At 41.8% G+C, this 25,186-nt stretch overlaps 2 protein-coding genes across 6 annotated transcripts in view; both read right to left on the reverse strand.

The window, feature by feature from the left end:
• Window positions 1-1,028: 1,028 nt before the first annotated feature.
• Window positions 1,029-15,387, reverse strand: tmem229b (transmembrane protein 229B). Of its 2 annotated transcripts, XM_072690453.1 has the most exons (3): window positions 14,981-15,387; window positions 10,501-10,593; window positions 1,029-3,018 (listed from the first exon to the last, which is right to left on the reverse strand). In XM_072690453.1, exon 3 carries the CDS (start codon window positions 2,978-2,980, stop codon window positions 2,360-2,362), a length of 621 nt encoding a protein of 206 aa, XP_072546554.1. In that variant the 5' UTR covers window positions 2,981-3,018; window positions 10,501-10,593; window positions 14,981-15,387; the 3' UTR covers window positions 1,029-2,359. The 2 variants fall into 2 exon arrangements, with proteins under 2 accessions (XP_072546554.1, XP_072546553.1); XM_072690452.1 differs by lacking the exon at window positions 10,501-10,593 and having other exon boundaries at window positions 14,981-15,386.
• An 847-nt stretch (window positions 15,388-16,234) lies between these two features.
• The window catches only part of mta1 (metastasis associated 1), a 39,348-nt gene continuing 30,396 nt past the window's right edge, over window positions 16,235-25,186 (reverse strand). For 3 of the 4 annotated variants that reach the window (XM_072689602.1, XM_072689605.1, XM_072689604.1), the window contains 9 exons: window positions 24,751-24,939; window positions 24,150-24,224; window positions 23,969-24,027; window positions 23,697-23,824; window positions 22,837-22,988; window positions 21,696-21,885; window positions 21,239-21,328; window positions 20,501-20,653; window positions 17,299-19,638 (listed from right to left, as the gene is read on the reverse strand). In XM_072689602.1, coding sequence (XP_072545703.1) covers window positions 19,454-19,638; window positions 20,501-20,653; window positions 21,239-21,328; window positions 21,696-21,885; window positions 22,837-22,988; window positions 23,697-23,824; window positions 23,969-24,027; window positions 24,150-24,224; window positions 24,751-24,939 — 1,221 coding nt within the window. In that variant the 3' untranslated portion in view covers window positions 17,299-19,453. Of the gene's footprint in view, window positions 17,130-17,230; window positions 19,639-20,500; window positions 20,654-21,238; window positions 21,329-21,695; window positions 21,886-22,836; window positions 22,989-23,696; window positions 23,825-23,968; window positions 24,028-24,149; window positions 24,225-24,750; window positions 24,940-25,186 lie in introns of those variants that run through there. The other variant, XM_072689603.1, reaches the window with a different exon arrangement.

Below are 25,186 nucleotides of genomic sequence, written 5' to 3' on the forward strand. Positions count from 1 at the left end.
GAAGTGACTTGAATATGCAGCTATATTTAGTGTTTATGCTTCTGCACATTACATAGATAGGATTTGAGATTCTGATTAAATTCTGCCGAGAAATAAAATCCTCTCTGTTTTCCAGGCTTCTATGCCGATTTGGCAAAATGTAGACAGGGAGACAAATTGCCCCCAGCTCAAATCTCAGGGGAATTAGATGGATCACCTGCCCTGGTATTATCACACGACCTTCTGCTGAGGTAAAAGTGAATCCCTCTGCTGTCCTCATGCAGTACCACATCATCCACCAGGTGGCAGTAATGGGTACATATAACCTTGAAGGGACAGTCCACTGATTTTTCTAAATATTCTGTATATTCCAAATATGTAAACAAGTCCATTCAGAGTGGTTTGGTGTGGAATAGGGCACTACCCAAATGAATTAGGTCTTTCTGGAAAACTTAAACATACTTTGCAGAAATGAGGGTTGTGATGTCTACAATGTAAATATAGTAAATAAAATTAGTATGTATGTATCCCAGCTAACATGCCCATGTGGGGGTAGCCCAACTGGAAACCAGAATGTTCTGTCCACAGGTTCCATGATGGCCCCACATATGGATGCCCACCAGGGTCAGTGATGGGACCAGGCAGGGTTAAACATAGGCTCCATCTGGGTTGTAGACTGCACACAGGGCCTAGACGGAATCATTGTGAGATTAAGGTGGGTTGTAAGAATGGAGCCCATTTGGGAAACATTTGGGAACCCCCTGTAACCCACCTGAGCCCCACATGAGCATGTTGACTGGGATCCCTTTAAATTGTTACATTAACAGTGTAAAGTTTTTTTTAACTTAAACAGTGCATTTTACACCAAAGCACTCCGAATGGAAACCTATGAAATTCCCTTTTCATTGACTCAGGTATTACTGAGGACATCCTGGGTTTCTAATGAAAGACAGATGCACATTATTGACTATATGATGACATTCATGCGCTGCCAAATAAACAGGACCTATCAAATCGGTGCAATAATGTCTTTAATGAACAGATGGGATATTCAGGATTTTCATACAAAAAGTATCAGCCACTGTCAACATAACCAAAAACAGATGTTCAAAGCTTTGTGACATTATAGTCAACCATAATTTACCATGCAGATAGCAAGTCTTTAATCGATGGACCGAAAAGTGACAACACACGTGCACTTTTCGTTCTAGAGCCAAGACATTTTCCTAAGTTCTGCTTCTTCCCCCCTCTGCTATCAGGGGGGTCTATGGTGCACCAAGTCTGGACCCTTTAAAATTCATACATAGATATTCTGTGTGGTCGGAGTGAGAACATAGCACCAGATCAAGATTTTCACACCTCTCTAAACTCACTCTCCAGTGTATTCACAGGATATTTTGATCCCTCTCGTACTTGAATACTAACGAGCAGCAGCAGGCTTCATTACAAGAGTACCAGTGAAAACAGTACAGGATTCTTCTGGGTGTTTGTCCATATGCTTAAATAAAAAATAAAACTCATTTCTTTTTACAGAATACATTTCAGATCTGACTCTGTATGAAAAAATCTGGAAGACACTCTTCATGCATGTTCAAGCACTGGGATTTTGTTGTTGTTTTTTTTTCTCTCAGTATAAAAACAATAGATTCAAGTACGATGCATTGCTTTGGGGCAGGGTATACAATTTTCTATAGGCCTATATTATACTTAAGTTACGTCTTAACTACCTTCAGATAAATATTAACAAATAAACCTCAAAAGGTAAGTATTTGTACTAACCGTTATTTGCTTTTGCTACTACACACTGTAGATTTTGTTAATATGCTAAAAAAAGAAAAATTCTTCTGAATAGCTTTTGATATTTTCTGCAAACATGTTTCTGTTCTTCATATTTCAAGATGCCATTTCACCAGTAGAACACACATCCTCATGGTGGTAGTATTTTCTTTCTCCCTCTCGGTTTCTGAGGTGAATGGACAGCTCTTGGAGGTATCGGATAGTGATGGGAGGTGGATAAGATCTAGGCTTTCCCCAACATGCTCCTCTTTTGGGTCATCCTTGGTCTAAACAGCTGCTGGAAGATGAGGGGCATGAGGAGTTGGGCATTAGTGGAGAGACTGGATGCTTTTTCTGTGTGAACAGAGAAAGACAAGTAGACAGACAAGAAACCCACACACCTCTTCATAGTTGTGGTTTTTGTCCAAGTGTGTTCTTCCATGGTTCCACCCCAGCTGTGTCCAAAGATCGTTCTCCTAGGGGGTGGTGCAGGAGAGAGCTGGACGGATATGTGGAAACAGCTGGGGGGCAAAAGGGACAGAGCTGGGGGCAAATACACCTTGAGATGGAGAAGGGAACGTACCCTGCACCCTTAACTACCATTTTAGTCCACCTTCACGTAACCGTTGGCGCTGGTGGCCATCCCTCTGGCTCCTCTACCTCTCCTCCCTCCACCTGCCGCTGCTGCTCCTCCTCCTCCTCTTTCTCCTCCTCCACCACCACCACCGCCGCAGTCAGGCTGTCCTCCAGTCCGGCCAGGCTCGACCCCGTCGTCGAAGCGTAGCCGAAGCGTGTTGCGGATGACCAGGCGCTCCACGATGAAGGACGCGCAGAACCAAGGCACAGCGTATTCCGCCGTGATCAGCCCCATAAAGTTGTACTTAAACTCGGAGTAGTCCCAGGGGCAGGCGTTGAACTGCCGCAGCAGCAGGCCCGTGCCAAACTCCCACAGGTAGGTCCACAGCGTGTAGATGATGCAGCGCAGGAGCACATTACAGCGGCCCCGCAGGCACAGGTACATGCGCTCCACGATGAGGATGCACGTACCGTAGATAAAGAGTGCCCACACGCTGGTCACGCCGGGGAACTTCCAGTTGCAGTTGACCACGAACTCCCAGGCTGCCGTGAACATGACCTCGCAGAAGTAGCCGTGGATGGCGTACAGGTACCACCGCGACAGGGCTGTCAGCGGCTCAGGGGTCATCACTGTTGCCATGGTGACCATCTCGATTGCCTGGTTTAAAAAAGTGGGGGTAGTTCAACCTGGAGAAGGGGGAAATAAGATAAATTTAAGTAGAGTATATATGCAAGACTGTGAATGTGCTACAAGAGCAACGCTCAGCTCAGATGAGAGATTATGGAGTGCACTCACAGCCAAAGGTAAGGTTCGAAAGTAATGGCCAAGCATGATACATACTTATACCATGAACATGGGCTATACAAGCAGACTGTTCTACGGCAAGAAACTGACTCCTCGTCATCTGCTCTCAGCTGTAAATCCCAACCACACACGGGCACCCAGCCCCCCCCCCCACACACACACACACACCCCAGCTCTACATATCATATGTCAGGAGGCCACCAGAGGGCTGTGTCCTTCAAACAGCTCGAAGCAGAAAGCAGCAGAGAGGCTCTTGAGAAAGTGTCAATCAATGCTAATTAACGTTCAAAAGACAATTAGGCATTCAACTGTCTCAGGAGGAGTCTAGTGAATGACATTAGGGCAGTAAGTGGTAACATGAGCGCAGTTCACACTACCAGTTGCGCTCTAAAAGCAAAACTGCATGCTGGGGATGTTGGGTTGTTGAAGAACAACAAAAGCTGCTTTAGCCTAGAAGCAGAGGTGCCAGGCCAGGCCACATAGGATTAGCTCATTTTTCTAAAACACGAATAAGAGCTTTTAGCAAATAGCCAAGCTAGCCTAGGCTCAGTGACCCTCAGCTCTGCAAAACAGCTTCAGCTTCACCCACCCACTCAACCTTTTCCCAGCTGTCTGTCTGACCTGACCATGAGGTGAAACTGTTGGGCAGCATTCAGGGATGTGCAGCGGAGGGCTTTATGGAGGGGTAGACTTAATTAAAAAGGATTTTAAGGCAACTGAGTAACACAGTCCCAAAGTCCCAACTGTCAGTTAGAGTCCGGGATGTGGAACAGCTCTGTGTAGTGGAGGCGATTTAAAGGACACGGAGGAGCTGAAATATATATTACCTTAAAGGCAATATTGAATCAATTCTTACATTTACATTTACGGCATTTAGCAGACGCTCTTATCCAGAGCGACTTACAAAGTGCTTTGCTATTTACCCAAGAAAAGCCTTAGCTAGTTAGAATAGACTAATAATTCAAAAGATACCTCTAAGCTTAGACATTGCTAAACACAATACAATAAGGCGACCATAGAACTATTCGTCCAAGTACTCTCTGAAGAGGTGGGTCTTCAGTTTGCGTTTGAAGACAGCGAGCGACTCGGCCGTTCGGACACCCAGGGGCAGCTCGTTCCACCACTTTGGTGCCAGGACAGAAAAAAGCCTGGACGCTTGTCTTCCGCGGATTTTGAGGGATAGCGGGTCGAGCCGAGCCGTACTTGAAGCTCAAAGGGCTCTTGGTGCAGATCGGCTTTTGACCATTGCCATCAGATACGGAGGGGCTGGTCCGTTCTTGGCTTTGTAGGCCAGCATCAGGGTTTTAAATCTGATGCGGGAAGCAGCTACAGGAAGCCAGTGAAGAGAACACAGCAGTGGAGTGACATGGCTGAATTTAGGGACATTGAAGACGACCCGTGCCGCTGCATTCTGGATGAGTTGCAGGGGCCTGATGGTGCGCAGAGGGAGACCAGCCAGAAGAGAGTTGCAGTAGTCAAGTCTGGAAGTGACGAGAGACTGAACAAGCACCTGGGTGGCCTCTCTAGAGAGGAAGGGTCATATTCTTAGTTAATATGCTGAAATATATGATGAATTCACCCAGCAGACCCACTAGCACCTTTAACCAAACCAGACCAATGTTCTCCGGAGATAAAAATCAATATTTCATGCAGTTCAGACAGTAGCTTATGTCAGATTTGTTTGCAACTTAGCATCAGCATCAACAGCAGAGCCTCCGAATAGAGATTCTCTATTTAAAGAAACATATTGTCCAGGACTACGCTTAAAGTTTAGGATGATACTAATAAATTGCAATACATGGTATACAACAACAGCCATAACATTAGTACCAACTGCCTAATACTGAGTAGGTCCCCCTTGTGCCACCACATCGAATCTGACCATTCCAGGTATGGACTCCATAAGACGTCTGAAGGCGTCCTGTGGTACCTGGCACCAAGACGTTAGCAACAGATCCTTTAAGTCCTAAGTAAGTTGTGAGCGAGGACCCCATGGTTTACTTCAATGAGCCTTAACCCTGTTTGTCGCCGGTTCACAGTTATCCTTTCTTGAAACACTTCTGGTAGGGACTGACCACTGCACACCAGGAACACCCCATAAGACCTGCTTGGTGTGTTGGTGATGCTCAGACCTGGTCGTCTAGCCATACCTATATTGGCACTATGTTTCAGGCTGTAGTTTTAACCTTGTAAACTAATTAGGTTTGGCTGTTTTAACAATGTCAAAATAGCCATTTTTAAAAGGACAAAATACATAATCTTACACCTCACCATCTGTGCACAGTGAGCACATGTGCCTGGAGTGGTGAGCAGCCTCAACTACAGCGGATAGGGAGCAGAGAGCTGCCCAACAGTGGCAGCTTGGCAAACCTGGGTATCAGACCAGCAACCCAGTCATCAATAACCCCGTAGTCTGAATACTGAGCCACCACTGCAACTATTTAATTTTATCTTTTTTTTTTTCTTTTTTTTTTTTTAAGCAAATCCTAATCAAAAGTAATCAAAATGGTCAGTGGATTACTCGTTTACTAATATAGTCTATTGTGGCAGGCCTAAAATAAATCCTGTCAAATCCTTTTTATCAAATAAAGTATTTATGGGCCGGCTGCCCGGACAGGGATTTAGCCCAGTCCTGGACTACATTCTTCTTTAGAGGAGAACCTCCATTCAGAATGCTTTGTAGTGCAGGGTGGGCTTAATCCCAGTCTGGAAACCACCCCTTAAACTGTTAAACCTTAAACCTTTCAGCTTGGGCCGCTTGTGTCAGGCATTATGAGTAACTTAATTTCAGGAATATCCAGAACTGACCAGAATTATGTACTAAACATTTACTGAAAACTCAAAAATATTTCTGTAATTTGTCTGATGCAACCAGAATGATCTAAAAATATATGAAGCATTTTTCTACAAAGTAGGTACACATATATATTAGGAAAGAATTATATATATATATATATATATATATATATATATATATAAAACAATAAATATAAGCGGTTCCAGAGACATAAAATCTGTGCTTTTCAATCATGTGTTCTACTGTACGCAAGTTTGCATATCCAGAACTTTTTCTGTCTGTAAAGTAATTGATCAATAGTCCGCATGGCTTTTTTTCTTCTTCTGAAAGTTCATGTTTTCAGTAAGAGGCACTAGATGTGTATCTGCACGTTTGTCTCTGTGGGCTATTGTATCCCCTCCCCCCATCTGTTTGCTCTTCAGTCAGCATTGGTATTGATCTTCACCCAGTTAGACCTCTATTGACCCTCCCAGGAACCCAGGCAGACCAGTGTCGGATATAAGCACTCTCTCCAAAACATAGCAGCAGCTCCTGAGAAGGCAGCAAAAACCCAGCAAGCCACGCAGACTCCTGCAAATACTCTTACTCCCATCATGTCCACTGATAATTCTGGATTTAATATTGCAAGCTCAAACAATATCCAGGCTGGCCTTGATTGCGCATTGCTGACATGGTGCTGCTGCATCTTATCTGTTCAAGCGTAAACTGAGTGGTAAGTGTGGCTGGTGTATTGCATCCACATCAAATCTACCAGCCTCAGCTCAGAGTTTCTGGTTTCTCATAATGGGTACATCAAAAATGGAGAACTATCATTTGCATGGTTTCTAGCACCATTATCTCCCAGCATACCACACAAAGAGCTTTCGCTGAAGCTATAGTGCAGTCTAGTCCAGTCTCCATTCAGTGTATGAACAGAAAGAGCTCTGATGTGGGTTGGCTTACAGATTTGTAGCATCCGGCACTTGCTTTTATGTTCTGATATGATTTAATACAATTAAATACAGGAAAAACAGAAGTGATCCCAACTGAGTGTAGTGATGCAGAGAGAATACAAGGTTTAAGAGTAGGAAGTTTGGCTCCACAATAAAAGGAAATAATTATAGAAATTCTTGCCCAAACTCGAACTCTTGCAACCAATATTTATCTGTTACTAGTTTTAAAAAGGAGCTGAGAACATTTGAATTTCTAGTTTAATGTTTTTTATGTACTTATTACTTAATACTACCATTTTAAAATAAAAAAGTGACTGTTTATTATTTATTAATCACTGCTTATTTTAATATATTTTAAACATTTTCATTTTGTTTTAGTTGCATAATTATTTTCATTTTATTGAGAGCAACATTTGTATGTATAAAGGGTGCTATAAAAACAAAGGTTACTATTATTATTGTTAATAATAAGTCATTGTCTAATTGTCTACATTAAATGAAAGGGAGAAGAATCATCATCATCATCCTCATCAAACGAAAAGGAAACATAATTTCCCAGCAAACACTTTTTGAGTATCAGCTCTGGTCTAAGTGTATGCAATTAGCATTGACAGATGTGATCACAGTAGTGAAGGATGAGCTCCCAGAGCTCATCGCAGCGCTGTGGCCCAACGCTTTTAATAAGCTGTATAGAAGTACATTTTTATTAGAATTGGATTTAGTGATTTATCTAGCACATTTCAGCGTTTACTGGACTGAACACTGAACAGCAGATTAAAAATGATTTAGCAGTAAGTAGACAGAACTCTGCAACATGAAGAAACAGGAGAATATGAAATGCTGACATGGAAACTAAAAGAAAAGGTTAGTTCACCTTAAATGTGGGTGCATCTGAGGTCTAGGGCTTCTGTGTCTGGGCATTATTCTCTAATCCTCATTCCTACTGCCAGAAAAGCCTCAAACCCACCATGTGTTTAAGTTTCAGTTACCTTCAGTTCTGGATAATGCCAAAAGCTTCTCAAAGCCCTCTCAAATACCTTACAGTACAAAACCTAGGAAATAATCTGGTTCACGGCAGGACCACCTACAAAAAAAAAATCTAATATTATAATAATCTGCATTATAATACATTATAATATCTACATTTAAATAAAAGCTAAAATTCCAGTCTATTTTAAACTGTGCTGTGGTGGTACTGCTGGGAGGCTGTTGAACATCAGCTTATTGATATTATTATTATTCTAAATTTTTAATATGACAAATTATAATTGTGATAATTATTTGCAAAAGTAAATCTTTGGGGTTGAACTTACTGACTTACACAGTTACAAGTGGCATGCTAAAGTTTTGGCACCCCTTGTCACTGCGAACGGTTATGAGTAGAAGATAAACTGTTCTCTAAAACGCATAATATTAAAGACATTTTGAGCAAGATGAGTATTATTTTTGTACAATTTTCAGATTTATATATAACCATGCCCTTTTGATGGTTTGGACACCCCAAAATATTTGACCATTAGAGCTCACCTAGCTTCTTAAAGCTAGATATAGCTTCTCTTCTTAAATAGGAAATACTATAATAATAGAGAATACTGTTAAAATAAATAAGTAAATAAATAAACAAACAAACAAAAACAAACCCTCAGTAATATTATGTCCTGTGATTTGTTTTATGACAATATTCTGAAATGAGATAAAACAACTGACATTAAAGTTTGAGACAAGACTAACATTAACGTTAGACACTGTGTCTGTGTCCCAAACCTCACACTACCCTACTAAAAGCCCTTCTCCTGGTGGTGTTCTATTTTTTCCATAACATTTAGTGTAGCAGCGTGCAGTTTGGGACGCAGCCAGAAACTAATGTTGCCTGGCGTTTCATAGTGCATTCTGACCACCTGAGCAAGGTATAGGAGGCATGAACCCTCTTAGCTTCAAAGCTGGTGAAAGCCAACTTCATGAACCAGATGTTTTGATGGGGAGAAAACTGAGGTCAGTGAAGCTGGTGATCGCAAAACTGAAGATCAGATTACTGTTATCTGACTAAAACCTCAGGCAGAGTTTGTAGCTTTATCTTAAAAAATGCACGCACATCTCTACATTAAGGGGGGCACATCAACCCTCGTCCACTTGCAATGTAACCAGCAGGTCGATTGGCTCTTTTTGCTGAAGGGTGGGAGTTTATAAACAGACGCCACGCGGAACATTAAGAGAACTCCTATTCATATTTCAACGAGTAACATCTCTGGTCTGATTTGCTGCAATAAGCACACCAATTTACTTTTAATGTTGTGCTTTCAAAATAAAAGTAAATCCATTTCAATATATCATTTTACCCCTTTTTGTACATGTTCCAATGCTGAAACAACTTGTAAGTACATTTTTATGTCTTAAAATTAACACCAAGGGTACCAATAAACTGTAAAATATAGAAATATTTATTTTTAAAAAGTTATTTTTACATTTTTACTATGCCTTTATGTCTTTTGTATATAAGGCCATCTTAAGAGCAAATTCCCGCGCTCTTTTTACTGTTTATTTTATTTATTTATTTTAATGTGGCACTACTGGTTTACTGGTTTATTTTTGAAAAACTAAATAGGACATTAATTATAAATTCTGAAAGTGGCTTCAAGTATCATGATACTATATATATTTTTCCCATATCACCAACCTTTGGCCTATAGCACACAATGTAATACACGGCCACTTTGATTCTAGCCTTGTCATGACAACTAGAGTGAATGCTAAGCAAAACTGATGTGAGAAAGGAGTTACTTAATTATTACCACTCTCCCCCTGATGGGCAGAGACTTCCTGGTGTAGAGGTTATCCAAACCGTAGATGTCATCCAAACTACTCTCTTTTCCAGCAGAAGAACTGCAGATAGGCCCTCCTAGAAGCGTCCCTCATTTCATCATGAAGGACGCGGGTGACAAAAGACTTAGCATAAAGAGCCATCCTTGCCTGACCGTGTCCTCAATCCATTTGCTGTGAAAGGAACTGCACGAATGCCCTCTTCACTAGTGTGTAACATTGAAATTATTGACTACGATGCATTCTTGCTCCTCTATTTTTGGATGTGGCTGATGGGAGCTCTGGGTTCTTGCCATCAGGTCACTCAACTCCGCACAAAATAAATGGCATGGATCAATAGCAAAGACAGCTCAGTTACATCACAGCAGCATCTCGGCGCTCAAGCCTAAAGAGCCTCAGTTCTTTTCCTCAGGTATGGACATTACTGATAGGCCTCTAGAGTAGAGAACTGGGATCTGATGCTCAGGTTTCAAATGAAAAAGGGAGTACCCTCTTTTCTCACGTAAATAATCAGCACTTTGTCTCACATCAGCGTTTTATCATAGGGGAAACTCCTGGATCCATTATATCAGACTGATTTCATATAGAAAAACGTCACCAACTGCCTGCTTTTCACACCTGAATTAGTTCTTGTAATTACAGACACGCCGCAATCTTTCTGATTGGTCAGTCCATTTGAAATGATTTGAAGTGATTTGAAGATTTTGAAGTGTTTCCTTGTTCCGGTTTCAGCTGACTTGCAAAATCCACTGTTTTCATATGCAAATGACAAAACAAGAATTTCGGGCACTTGCAATGGTAGAAAACAAAACAGTTACCTTTTCAGCTGCTCTAGCCTGTGAATGGAGAAACACAGTCGTTTAAAGGGGAAGTCCTAACTGCTCACAATGGTAGTGACAGGAACCAGACGTCTGAAACACCACAGAATATAAAGAATGAAATGGTTACATATACATTGCCTAATGTGTTTTACGGTAGTTCTGAGAAGGTCTTTGGCTTAAACTGAAATTTCCATCTGCCTATCCAATTTATTCTATCTGCTTCCTCCCAGTCAGGCTCACTTGGTGGGTCTGAGCCTACCCAGTAGGGTTGCAGTGGTTTATGGGATTTAGGTATACCATTGTATGAAAATACATGGGTACTATATTGTGTACATTTGCCTAATACCGTTATTGGGGGGAAAATGCAGTCAAATTTATAACACAAAAGAAATTACATTTTTTACTATTGTTAGAGCTTCAAAACCAGTCAATCGATTAATGGAGAAAATAATCAGCAGATTAATCCATCATTAGCTGGAAACAAACGGCTCCACCTCACATGCAGCTTTCTTACGTATTGGGTGACATTTTACATATACTTTCATTAATGTATTGCTTTAACTATAGTAAATATAGTAACATTCATAATAACATTCATAGTTATCCAAAGATGGCGTTCCAGGGTTGATAGGTACTGGGTCAAAATCAGCGGAAAGGGCTGGATTGGACATAAAACCCCAAAGAAAATGAATTTAGTCTAACCTAAAACAAAAAGCACACACTCAACAACTGTGTGATTCCATGTTAGTGTATTATTCTTTGATTGTTAGCAGTTTTTAATGAAAAGAATAAATACTGAACTGATAGTCAATACTTGAGGCTTCAGCGACAGTATCGGTCTCAGAAAAAGAACAGAAAATCATGCATCATGTATGGGTGAGCAACATGTCTATTTGATTGAATTGTGATAACTGCTGTAATTGTGATATACAATACACTTTTAGTATTGTCAGTACTTGAACAATGACCAGCCGCAGGTTTCATTACAGAGAGCATAATTAGTCCTGTTGAACTGGATGGAACAAAAACTAAATTTAATAAAAGTAACAGAACTTGGTCTGGGAGAGTATTTGGGTAGTAGTTTTTAAAACCTGCTGCTTCTGGTGAATTCTGTATGCATGACATAAATATTGTGATACATTGTATATCATGAAAATGTCTTTAAATTTAAATTTTACCCATTCCCCCCAAATGTTAAAAATACTATATCACGATATTTGAAGACTTTTTTTGATCACAATACATGTAATCACAGACTAAAAACATCAGTAGACAAAAACTACTATTCAGATACTCAGTGTTTTTTCTTCAACATCTGCTGCTCTTCATCTAATTAAACCAGTCTAATTACATTGTTTGTAATGAAACCTGCAGCTGATCAGCGTTTATTAAGCACTAACTGCATCCTCGATATGCTAAGAAAAGCATATTGTTATCACGCTAACGGAATTTATCACAATACTCTATACTCCAGCTCTAATGTCCAGTATCCAGGCACTACAAAGCATTACGAAGCACCTGGAAGTGAAATGCAGAAGATGGCCGCAATGCAGAGTAGTTTAACAACTTCCTTTACAAGGCTCTCTTAACCTTTCTGTTTCTTACAAGACTCTAAGAATGGCATAAGCCCCCCAGACCGCATAACATATGGGGATTCTTAAGGAGTTTCCAAAGCTTACAAAGGCACAGATTAGTCACTTGGCCAACATGAGTGTGTGTGTGTATGTATATATATATATATATATATATATATATATATATATATCCATATTCACATTGCTTTTATTATATTTATTATTATATATATATATTTATTATTATTATATATATATATATATATATATATATATATATATATATATATATATAATAAATATAATAAAAGCAATGTGAATATGGAAACTATTAACTGCTTTTTAAGCTTTTCATAGCTGCAACAAACGTCACAGTTATTGTTTTATAAATAAATAAATAAAATTTTGAGCTACTTTATAAGATTGCTCGGACCGGAGAGATGCTATTTGTGGGGTGCTTCAAGAGGCAGGAAGGGATCAAGGCACTTGAGGCCTCTACAGCAATCTCGCTTCCACCCTCGCATTGTATAGTCATCCTCCGGCCCTGTGACTGAGCTGGTGCCAAAATGTGTGGGGGTAAGACTTCAATAAAAGCACCTTTTTCCCTTCTGAATGAGAGCACTTTATTTCCACCTCACGACCTAGAGACACAGAGCCTCTCAACAACCACAATAAAGGACCTCTTGAAAGGCAGGATTGTAAACTAGATCATGGTTCAGCTTTCGGCCTGTATTTTAAGCGAATTTCTATTACCGAACTGGATGTAAATGCGTCTGTTAAACACAGTGGAAATCAAATTCAAGGAGGTCAAAGTTGAACAACCTTGAAGTTGCAAGACTGGCTTAAGTCTTCTTACAGACTCTTACACTGACAGAAAGGCCCTTAAGAATGTTCTAAGCCCTCCAGGCTGAAGAACATATGGGGATTAGAACCGTCTGAAGCTTAAAAAAACAGCCCAAGGTACTGGAACAGCAACGTGGCTGTGATGAGCCACATAATAAACAAAGCAGCATGAAATTGCAGCTTCAGGAGAATCCTTGCAGAGCGTCATTGCGCTGTAATGACCTCGGCCTACTGTGACCACTACACAGCCTTCTGAGACAGCTCCAGTACGGGCCAGCTTCCCCGGCACAGATTAAAGCGCAGTCTCGGACTAAATTACACGGTCAGTGCAGATTCGTCCAGCAATATGCAGAGCTGGGCGATACATCAGCAAGTCTGACATGCAATGATCTGGACATCCCGTGACATTGACTTTGTAGCTTCAGTGATACTGATTGACAGCCAGCATTATATTTCCCATAGCATTTCCTAACACAGCAATGTCCCTGTTGCCCTTTAGTTTTTCTAACACTGAATTCACGATCTGACACTCATCTACAATAAACGGCATTTACCGGCTGCTTAAGACCGTTAAGAAGTGAGTAGACAGCATGCTCGCTTTCTGCAAATGCAGTTTCTGAACATTTACAACCTTGTAATGCCCCCTGTGTGTCCTGTCTGTGAGGCACTTACACCGAACGGTAGTGCTTAAGAAGCAGGACTTCATTAACTTTATTAATGCTGAAGCGTATTAATACCAGCTAGGTTTAACTGAGGTCTGGGAAAGTGACCATAAATGGTCCAGAACAGCGCTTATGGCCCGTCAAAGCCACATGATTTAGATGTGGACTGTTAATGTGACCTGCAATGCAGTGGAACTTCCTCCACTCGCCAAATCCCCAGTTTTAATCAACTGTGCTCTGAGGATCAGCGCGTCTTTGATCTGGGGCTCTAGCTGCAGCTCTGTCACTTCAGTTCAGCGCACAAGGACACATTTTAGCCTCAACAATGATATAAAAATAATAATAATAATAATAATATTAATAATAATAATAATATTAACATCCTTCACCACCAGGCAGTCGCGTCCCTCAGTTTGTCATAATCCCATTTGCATGGGAATCTAAAGGCTTCATATTTTTTATTTATTTATTACTTTATTTATTTATTTATTTATTTGTATTCCAAACCTGAAAGCCGATTTGCCTCCTACCATGGTGCAACCCACCAAGCCCCCCCATCCCGCTCTCTAACACACCGTGTTGTTGGGATTCTCCACCGCAGTCGTGACGGCGCAGGCCTTGCCTGCTCTCACCGTTCCGCAGAGACACTGCACCGGCTACTCTCTCTCCCCCTCTCCCTCTCCCCCCTCTCCTCCCCTCCCCTCCCCTCCAGCACCACAGGCACGGTGCTCTGACCGCCGCTAGCGTCCGTCCCCTCTCCGCATCCACAGCCCGGACAGGAGCTTAAAGCAGCCCAGAGCTGACACACACGGTCCTGAAACCGCCAGAGCTCCGTTAAACAGGTTAATTATAACGCTCGCGCGCTTTAGCTTAGCTTAAATACTCGAGGGCTTTCTCCTCAGAGAGACCGACATGAGAAACGCTGTTACTACACAGCTGTCCGGGCGGCGCACACGCACTGTAGTCTAAATATGGCCTGTGGAGAGGAGACATGCAGGAGCTGGAGTGAACGAGGAAGGTGATGGGAGCAAAAGCCATTTAGGAAGTAGATCAAAAGAAAATTATTATTATTATTATTATTATACTAATAAAAGAGTGAAGGAAAGGAAAGGAGTAAAAAAAAAAAAAAAGATTAAAAAAAAAAAAAAAAAAAAACACCTGAGCCGGACACGGTTCTCCAAACCGACTGGAGGGAGAACCGAGCATAACCGAGCTGAGCCGAGCTGAAGAGAAGCTCAGGGAGGATGGAAAGAAACATGAGCACAAAGTTGAGTTCGCGCTGACCGAAGGCTGTTTTACTGCAGGTCTGAGGAGCTAGCTGACCGAGCTGTAGGTGAACACTAGCGTTCACCCACCGAGAGCCGAGCTCGTCTACAGACACATCCTGAAAGCGCTTACCGTGCGTTTACTCTTCGGGCGTAGAGCGAGTGGGATCAGGCCTCTGAAAGCGCATTGTAGTGTGTGGACGGAGAGGCTGCAAAACAGGGAAATCGTCGAGCCGGTTCCTTCTCACACTGCATTTCTCCCCGGCTAACCCCTCTGTCTCCCTCTCCCTCTCCCTCTCCCTCTCTCCACTGGTAACTGACACATTTTACTTCACTGCAGCAGTATCAGCACATGCTCAGAGACGAGCTCGGGCATCCAGCAGCCAGCTCTCCCTTAGCCCGGGTTAACCGTTTCACTGCTGCTCCGCTTTAGCCCAGGCTCGCTCACCCCACAGGCACTGCCAGTGTTCCTGGAGTCCGCACAGGCGCTTTTGATAAAAGTGCAGTCCGATTATTTTGAATACAGAGCCACGACGTGGCCGGCTAGAGCACCAAATCCTACAGGAAGGAGGCTGGGATTCAATTAAGGACAGCCCAATGCCCCAGCTTTTTATTAACCCACTAATGTCCATCTGAAAAGCTGACAGGCGTCCCATGACAAATGTCCTCGCCCTACACACAGATCTGAAGAAAATCCTCAAACTGATGAAAGCATACAGGTTAAAAAGTGAGTTTTTAATCACTTATCATATTAAATTCAAGCCTTTGATCACATACTGATCACATACAAAGTTTTAATACAAGTATGAAAACTAATACTGATGTTTATCTAAGGTATAAATTTGCCATTTCCCCCTTCTACAGAATTTAGATGCTGAACATGAATGGGTTAACATGGGACTCCCTCTGGAAGTAGATGATATTGAGATGCCAACACTGGAGATCAACACTGTTAACCTCCTGCAGTGGAAATGAGGTCGTAGATGTTGTGCATGATCAGTTCATTTCAGTTCTTGCCTTTTTTCCTTTTTTCCATTATTTGACTTTAAGTGACCCTTTAAGTGACCCTTTTCCTACAAAACACGGGCAGGCTGGTCTTGGTCTTCCCAATTTCATTACAATGTTATCTGAGCGACCAAGCGAAGAAAGCCTGGCTACTACAGCATAATGAAAACCATGAGGCTTTTAGGGAACGTGATGAACGTGATGGGAGGATTTCTATTTGCCACACGCTCTCTAAAAGGTATCAATATTTAATAAGCCAACTGTGGCGTAAACCCAAGCATATCGCATATCAGCAGGCTGATGACCTGCCTGGTTTTCAGCGCCACTCCTGGCAGGTTCGTGTGCGAGTGGGAAGAAATGGATCTGTAAAACACGTATATGGTATCGTTCTTAAGAAGGTGCATTGTATTCATGGAGCAGTACCCTTTTACAATTTCCATCATCTCTGAACAATTCTCCATTTATGCAAGAGTTTTCCTTACAAAAAGAATATGCTGTACATGACAAATTCATTATAACAAGCATTGAATAAACACTGGAGGCCCAAAATGCACCACTGTACAATAATGCCTCCGTCAATGTTCTCATTTACATATTCACAAAAGAGAAACAACTTTTTGTAATTACACCATAGAAGCATAGATGCAATACTTGTGGAAAAGAGTAGAAAAAGAGCACGTTCCGTCATCTTCATCAATAAGTTAAACGTCTGTGGCGTCAGGGCAGGACGGACTAAAGAAATTGAATAATACGAGCAATCCAAAGAAACGGAATCGAAATCATAGCGTTGACAGGATCTCTTTTTGTCTGGTAAGTTTTGACAAATTAGAAAATAATGCAAGAGGGCCAAAGCGACAGTCTGTCCATGCTGTCTGTTGGGAGCAAGCGGCTTCAAAAACGTCTCAGTTTCTCTGCTTTATCAACTAAAAAATGATTACATTTGGTTAAAAAAAAAAAAAAACTAAACAAAAAAAAAAAAAAAACAATAGCAACAAGAAGACTTGTAGTTGTAATAATAATAATAATAATAATAATAATAATAAACAGAAGTAGCAATATATGGTAAATATTGAACACAGTCCTGTACAGTCAGGTCAGTCCCATCATTGGCCAAAGCCTGTTCTATCTCAAAAGTTCTTTGTTTGTTTTTTTACCCCCTGCCCCAAAGTCTCTTATTGACACCAGTTCTAAAACAGCCCAGGCTGACCCTAGATCCTCTTCATAGGTCCTTCGATCACTGAGAGTTGGGAGAGTTGAATAAACACCTCTATCTTCACCTGCAAATCCATGAAAAGAGATCCATTAGTGATTTTAGCACACAGCTCCGGACTGGAATTTAAGCACAAGCACATGTCCAACTACATGAATACAGCAGTACCTGTTCTCTGTGCTAAAGCATAGCAGGCGGAGGCCACAGAAGGGGTCAGTCAAGCTCATGAACTTCGTTGTCCTGCAAGGCGGAGGGTGGGCGGCCCTGCTCGGACACGCGCTTGGACATGATCTCCCACTGAGGGGTCAGCACTTTGGGTTTGGATCCTGAAGAGGATGGAGACAGGGATTAATGTGGGATCGAACAAGGCGAATCCAGAACCTCCCAGACTGAATCTGGCCCAGAGATGTTGCTGTTGGAGGTTTACATACACTGACCATGGACATAAATGCAATGCCAATATTAAGCTTTCAATGACTTCTTTGAACTGTTCCCTTTTTTAAGGCAGAATGAGTCACATCACAACGTACATCTTTAAGGCCAAGGCCTCTTCCACTTTCTGTTAGTGATCATAAAGCTACAGCAGGTAGCTTCACTGCCACACATCAAAAAGGACTTGTTTGACAGCATTAACTGGGTTGACCAACACAGTATCATTGAATCCAAGCAGCTAAATGCAGATCTGAGAAAAATTAATGTTAACTTGCACAAGTCAGGAATGTCTCATGGATTCATTACTAAACAACCGCAGATTCCAAAATCATCATTAAACAACTGTACATGGGCCAGTGAGTCTGCTGTCTGTGACCAGAGGATCTCTAGTTTGAATCCCGGTTGTGCCGCTGGCCATCGACAGCCGGGGCCCTGAGAGCGCATAACTGGCCTTGCCCTTGTCCAGATGGCGCTCTCTCCCCACATCACTCCAGTGCAATGCTGTCCGATGCATCGGAGCCAGGTACACAGCACTTTCCTCAGAGTGCGTTGGTTGCCTGGTGACGTTGCATCGGCGGCTGCTCGGAAAAAGAGGCACTAGATGGCTGTGCGCGTACTGAAGGAGTGTGTCAGTCTCCACTCTCCGAGTTTTGGGAGCACTGCATGCGATGGGTAAAATATGTATGGGTTGGGTGACTGCTGATCCAAATTGTGGAGAAAATTATTAGAAAAAAGGTTAGAGAAGTGGGCTTGGTACTGGTTGCCAGCTCAATCCTTTGGACTGGAGGGTGAAACAAAACATTACGATCTCCTCTCCGGGGCCCAGCAAAACACTATGGCCACTAAGGTGGCTCCTCACTGCCCTTATTCACTAGTGTGAATGTTTTAATTCCTAATCTGTATGTTTCTGTTGAAAAAATGTTAATCTTTGATGTAAAATGTTAATCTTTAGCTGGTGATGTGATCTGAACTGAGAGTACTGTGCAGAGTGCAATTGGAAACCATGCAGTACTGTAGAATCTGTTTCACACTGTGCATCCTGGTCAATTAGGATTGTATGATTTTGAACCCGTGGTGAGCGTGAGCACTTCTCTGTGTGCAGCTCATCAAACCATGACTGTGACATTTCTGCAGGAGGGTGCACAAAATAAAGAGAGGCTTTATTGCAGGGATCACACAGCCAAAAAAAATGTATTGTGCTCTTAAGAATAGTTAGATTGTGAATAGGACAAACCTGCTCAAGAAACTTTGATAGCACATACACGCTAGTTTTAACCTTTTTACTTTCACATTAAAAACAACATGACAAGGCAGGAATTCACCAAATGTTTCTGTTCTATTTTAAAATGTTTGAAATCTCAAACAAGTCCAGCTTTCTCCATGAGTCAGAACAGAGGCAGTGTTTATTACCATCGACCCGGTGGATCTAAAGCTACTCAGTGTCCTGGAACCTCATCATTTACAAATTAAGCACTGGTGCAGGGTGCAATGGAGGTAGCAAGCTAATGCGCACAAGTCACCATTGTGCACAAGATGCACAGATGCTCGTGACCACATACTTTATACGGACAAAAGTAGTTGGACACCTGCTCATTCCTTGTTTCTTCTGAAATCAATTAAGGGTACTAAAAATAATAGATTGTGAAGCACTGCTGTGAGGGTTTAATTGCATACAGCAACATGAGTGTTAATGAGGTCAGGATGTTGGATGATCACCACCCTACCTCATCACCGACTCATCCCAAAAGAATCGGATGGAGCACCACCGTTTCAGAGAACACAGCTCCACTGCTCCACAGCTCAATGCTGGGAGCTCTATACCACTCTAGCCCACACCTGACATTAGGCATGGTGCCAACAGGTTCATGTTTGTGTGTTCTAAAAAATATATGTTTTATTGGCAGTACTAGACAAGCTGTGTCATCAATGGGTGCGACTTAAAGTAGCTGAAAGCATTCTTTATACATCATTATATATAAAGAGGTGTCCACAAACTTTTGGACATAGTGTATGATAATCGGTAAAAACAAAATACCTAATCCACCAGAACAAGCTTCTCATTCGTGTACACCGTTTGTATCTGAATACTCCACTACGCTGTACTCTGTGGCCATCATGCACTGCACATCCTCTCCCCCTGTTGGCTGTAAAAGGTACTGAGGTGAACTCACTTCCACTCCCCCACACTACTTATATAAGCTTCAACTCTAATCTAAACACTTAAGACCAGCTAACAGTGGTCAGTGTTCAAAAGGCAGCTGTCGCAAGAATGTCAGGTCTAAGAATCGTAGAGGAAAATGAGCGAGTAAGCGAAGGATAGGAAGCAGCGCTGCTCAGAGCAGAATAGTGCCAAGCTCATCAGGGAATTACATAACTGTGGAACATTGGTTTCCAGACCCTTGGATAGAGTTAATAGGTTAACACAGCACGGTATGACAGAGCGTACATGAGGATTTCAAACAGAAGCGCATCAAAGGCACTGCTAGTGTTTGCTATAAGCTAGTCGAGTTTGTACGAAGCACGTGTCTGTTAGCTGTGCTTTTATCAGGAACTCTCATGAATGACTGAAAATGGCTGTGACAGCATTGTGGGTTGGTGAGAGTGTGTGTCTTTTTCGGGGTCTGATCCTGCAGGAGATCCATGTGAGTCACTGCTGATCTGTTGCCATGACAACACTGACAGCCATTCAAAGATTAGAGATATACAGTGCAGGGTAAGAAAGAAAGTGTGAGAGAAAGAAAGAAAAAGACAAATAATAATAATTATTTCTAATGATAATTATTATTATAATTAGTCAATATCATTTGTGTCATTAATTTCATAATTACTATAATGAAAAATAACACATGTTCAACTTTAATGTTTGTGTGCTTAGGCAACATTGCTCTTGAGACAGTCATGCCAGTAAAGTTAACTTGAAAGAGTGTGAGGGAGAAAGAAAGAGAGAGCGTGCACGCGAGAGCTGGTTAATGATCACCACAAACACAAGCAGAGCTCCTCTCTCACCATCCAGGCCATTGTGCTGCTCGTAGGTACGTTTGCCCAGAATGGTGGGTGAGCCGTTGTTGAGGATGGGGGAGGACTTGATGGGCGTCAGGCTGCCTGTGGAAATGGAGGCTCCCCGAAGAGGCTCTGGTTTAGGAGGGCAAGGATGGGCCTCTACAATAAAGAGACAATAAATAAACAAACAAGCAGGGCCATAGCACTAAACAGGACATGACAATTTCCAGTGTCATTTAAAGCTCACTAAAAATCTGATTAAAATGGCTCTGCAGCTCTGAATGGACTTTTTGTAGAAACTGTGCATTTGGTAATTATTCTTGGGCTCTTAATGAAAATTACAGAAAATACAAAAAATAAAAAAACCCAGCAGCTATGTAAACAAAAATACCATACATTGGCCTGGGCTACCACATCCATTTCATCACATTAAGCTTTACCCTAAAGCACTATTACAGTCTCTGACTGAAAACCTAATCAGCAAATGCAGGTTTTGTTGTATTGTCAGTGGCTGGCTTCTGTTCTCACCCACTGACATGTGGAGCTCAACAAATCTATCCACTCTGAAACACTTCAGCCACATCACAGTGGTCTATTCAACCTTGAGAAACTAAAAATATATTTTAAACTGTGAAACCGTAAAACTGACAATAAGCAGAAAGTTCTGTGGACAACTGTTAACCATACATTAAAAAAAAAAAAAACCCAAACATGAGAAAGAGTGCAGATGTCATTTCCACCCACCAAGATATCTAACCACGGACTCCAGAGGCTTCCGTACTGCCGGTTTCAAGGATGCAGGCTTTTTGGACATATCTGGCAACCGCACTGCGCCTACAAACACAAGAACAGCTGTGAAATTTCACTGTGTTCCAACATAACGTTAAAGGAGAACCTTTAATACATGTATGAAATATGGAGGTATATCATGGGTACAATATCTGTTGTATGGGTGATGAGTACAATGTTTGCGGATACCCCTTCTAATAAATGTATTCAGCTACTTTAAGTTGCACCCATTGCTGATGTGCAAATGCATGCACACACACAGCCTCGCTATATGATATGACCCATATATTTCATATCTTTAATCAGGCAAGACTCCATTCAGACGGTGGAGTATTGTCCAGTGGAACCTGAGTCTGAATATGTTCCGCCGTCTGAATGCAGCCTAATAGAGCAGTAGTAACTGTCCACTCACACTCTGCTTTGATGGCTGCTGTGTTAACGGGTATGTAGGGGTGTCTGGCCAGGTAGCGGGACCTGAGGAGGTCCTGGCAGACCCGTCGGGCCATTCGGGTTAGCTGGGTGGTCTGCAGGTAGAACGCCTGCCTGGTCTTCACGGCAAATTTTGGACTTCCGCTGTGCCTCACCGGCAGGCCATGAGGACTCTACCAACAAGACAGATCAGAGTGAGCATGTCAGTGTCTGTGGCAATTTTCATAAACACCGGGTGTTAGATGAAAAATGTAGACAGCATGTATTCATTCCAGAAGCAGAGACAAAACTGAGGCAGGCACAGTAACAATATCATATAAAGAGGACTAATGTTCAAAACTATGTTTATCCTAATTCAGCCTTGCGATGTAGGAGTCGTAGAAGAAGCATACGTCTTATTTGGGTTTGTGTGACTTCTCAATTCATCAATATCTACAAATAACTACAACAAAATCCAGTAGTCAAGTAGCTTCTCATTTGCTCTTTCAATTTTGGACAGATGATCACACCAAGCAAAAATCCATAAACAGTAAAATGTGCATTTTACATACAGAAGTCTGATGATTCTTTCTTTTTTGTTTAAAAATGAAAACAGGAGAAACAGAAAAAAAGAAACAGATCTACGGAAATGAAAAGATTTTTCTTTCATCAGCGTGACTTTTAAAGTTAATAATGGCCCGTTCTGATAAAAAGCCACAAACAGCACAAGGAGTTCCACCAGTTTACACAGGAGCTGCTGCAGCACTGTGCTGTGTGTGTGTCGCTTCAAACTACTTAACTAACTCTTTTCGGTCTGTGTATTTGGGTACCCCTGATCAAAAAATGACCTAATATCCAAAAAGCATATTTTTTCAGATTTATTTACTTATATTTTCCCTCCATCTTTTATAGTAAAATAACTAAAAAGGAAAAGGGTCCAAAGCAAAATTAGATTTGCAATGATGTTCAGGTCAGGGGACTGTGAGGTAGCAGCAATCGCTTCAAACTTGAGCGGAGTTCTTTCATACACACACACACACACACACACACACACACACACACACACACACACACACACACACCTGAATTTTGCAATGTAAGAATAGTCTGAATGGAAGAGTTAGCTGTGCTGGAAAAATGCTCACCATATTGTTGCGGTTGGGACCGGGTCGTTCCCCGTCCAGCCTGGTGGGCATCTTCAGGCCGCCATACTTCTTCCAGTAAGTCCAGCAGGAGGCGCACAGTCTGCACTGCATGTTAGTCGGCCCCCATGAGTACCACTGATACGAGCTGGTGGCTACACACACACGCGCACACACACACACACAAAGTTCCAATCCAGTTCCTGTTCTATTCTGCTTTCGTCTCTTTGTCTTATCACACAAAACCATATGAAACCTTTCTCCACAAATTATGCATTAGCTCTTAAGCTGCCTCCTCTTAGTCTCATAGCATTCATGGCTGACTAAGTTTCTGTCAGTTGACTAATTGCATTTATTTGATTTTTTTTATTTTTTTATTTGTTATATTGATTTATTTCAATTAAACTTAAAATGGAAATTTCTGCAAATTGTCATTTGGACCACTGAGCCAGTCAGCCCAGGGAAAAAATAAATAAATAACTTAAAATACATAGAATACAAGAGGCCTTTAGAGACATAGTTTACTTACACTGCAACACTGAGCTGCTGTTTGTGCTAAACTGTATACAGTTATAAATGAAAGTAAAATGAGGCTTAATTTTAAAGTATATTATGAGCTTTAAGGTTATAATCCCAGGTATATACTAAATTTACCTGTAATTAACTAATTAACCCCAAAAACAATCTGTTTAAGGTGCCGAATTTAAAGCGAAACCCAAATGCCCTGTGTTTTAAGCCTGCAAGGGGCTTTAGAAAATCCTTAGGCAGGATAGCCCTATTTAGCTCTTTACAGTCTTCCAAAACTGACTGCATATTAGGTGAGTAAGAATGCATCACTGGTGGGGGACGCTGGGAAGACTCACTGTAGCAGCTCTCGCAGGCTCGGCCTAGTCCGGTTGGCTGGCCCGGCGCCCCCGGCAACACCGCAGCCCCGTTCACCAGTCCTGGCTTCACGCTGTTCGCACTCAGCTGGTTGGGGTTGGGCTTGTTACTGCAACACACATACATACACAGAGCATGAGGGTCACAGAGGCCACAGGATTACGCATGATCAAAAGAGCCATTTACTCAAAGCTTATGCTGAAGTGCTTGCAAATCCTGTGCTTCCCCCTGACCTGTTCGCCAAGATACTCACTAGTTAGGGATGTAAACCTGCTTCAGCTTGCTCTCGGCCTCCGCAGCCTTTAACCGTTTCTATACCAAACAGACGACACAGGAAAGCATGTAATTATTAAATTATAATTATTATTATTTTTATGGGCAAATAGCTTTATCATGAATGAGTCTCTAAGAAGCATTCAACAAATCACTCTTACCTGCTGAACATATCTGTCTGTGGTTTTCCACATGTAGTAATACTCAATTATGCTGGTCAGAGACTTCCACGGCAGCTGAAAAAGGACAGAGCGCTCAGTGTTACTTTAAATCCTGCCTTAACAGATGATCATGTTCCCTTTACAATCCTGTAATGAGGCACATTTTGAACAACTGTTACTAAACACAACCTGAAACACAGCATTGTAACCTCTTATTACTGTAGTACACAAGCAAATTTGAAGCAAAACACTACTTCAGAGTCCCTTTGTCTTTTGTAATAAGACATTTTCACTTCTTCTGTACAAGTGGGTGTGGACATGTTCCATGAGTGGCTCCTCCCTGTCTCTCTGAGCTGGGGCACTTTGGGTTAGGTCCCTAAGCCACAACAACATATGTACACCAAATCACCAGCAGGTGGCAGAGTTAAACATGACTGCAGTGTCTCAATTCAGTGCAAAAGGCAATCTGGTTTTATTGCCTTCCAAATAGGATTTTTATTGAACAGCCTTTAAGTACTGTGTCCACATTTTCTTCATATATTGTGTCTTAAGCGTCATAATTTCCACTTGTCCTCTCGATCGATCTTTGAGGAAAACTTACAAAGTCTTGCTGTATGTCGGTGAAGTCTTTGCCATATTTCTCGAGTGCCTCTTCAAACAGGTTGGCCTCAGAGGCGCTCCACTCCTCCATTTCGTCTCTGCAGAGCACAGGTCCGCCTTGCGGCACCAGAGCTGCGATAGCCCGGGTCATGTCGTAGCCATTCTTGTGCAGCGTGTCCATGGCGTGGAACTGGAGACAAAAACAAACATACTGTTTTTTGGTTGTTTGGTTTAAAATGCTCAAATAAAATATAGGAGGATTTCAGTGGGAATATGAAACCATGGGTAAATGCAAGTAGTACTTTAATCTGTTTAAATACTTCAAATATTCATGCTATACACTACCTATATACTAATAATCTTCATTACAGTCTCAGAAATCTATACAGAAACACATGTAGAATAAAACAGGTGTGGTTTAATTATAGTCCCACAGT

This window comes from Salminus brasiliensis, chromosome 10 (genome assembly GCF_030463535.1).
Source record: "Salminus brasiliensis chromosome 10, fSalBra1.hap2, whole genome shotgun sequence".
NCBI classification, from domain to species: domain Eukaryota; kingdom Metazoa; phylum Chordata; class Actinopteri; order Characiformes; family Bryconidae; genus Salminus; species Salminus brasiliensis.

What these genes read in the sequence shown, in the direction of transcription:
- tmem229b (XM_072690453.1), bottom strand. Translation starts at nt 2,980, where the DNA reads ATGGTCACCATGGCAACAGTGATGACCCCTGAGCCGCTGACAGCCCTG.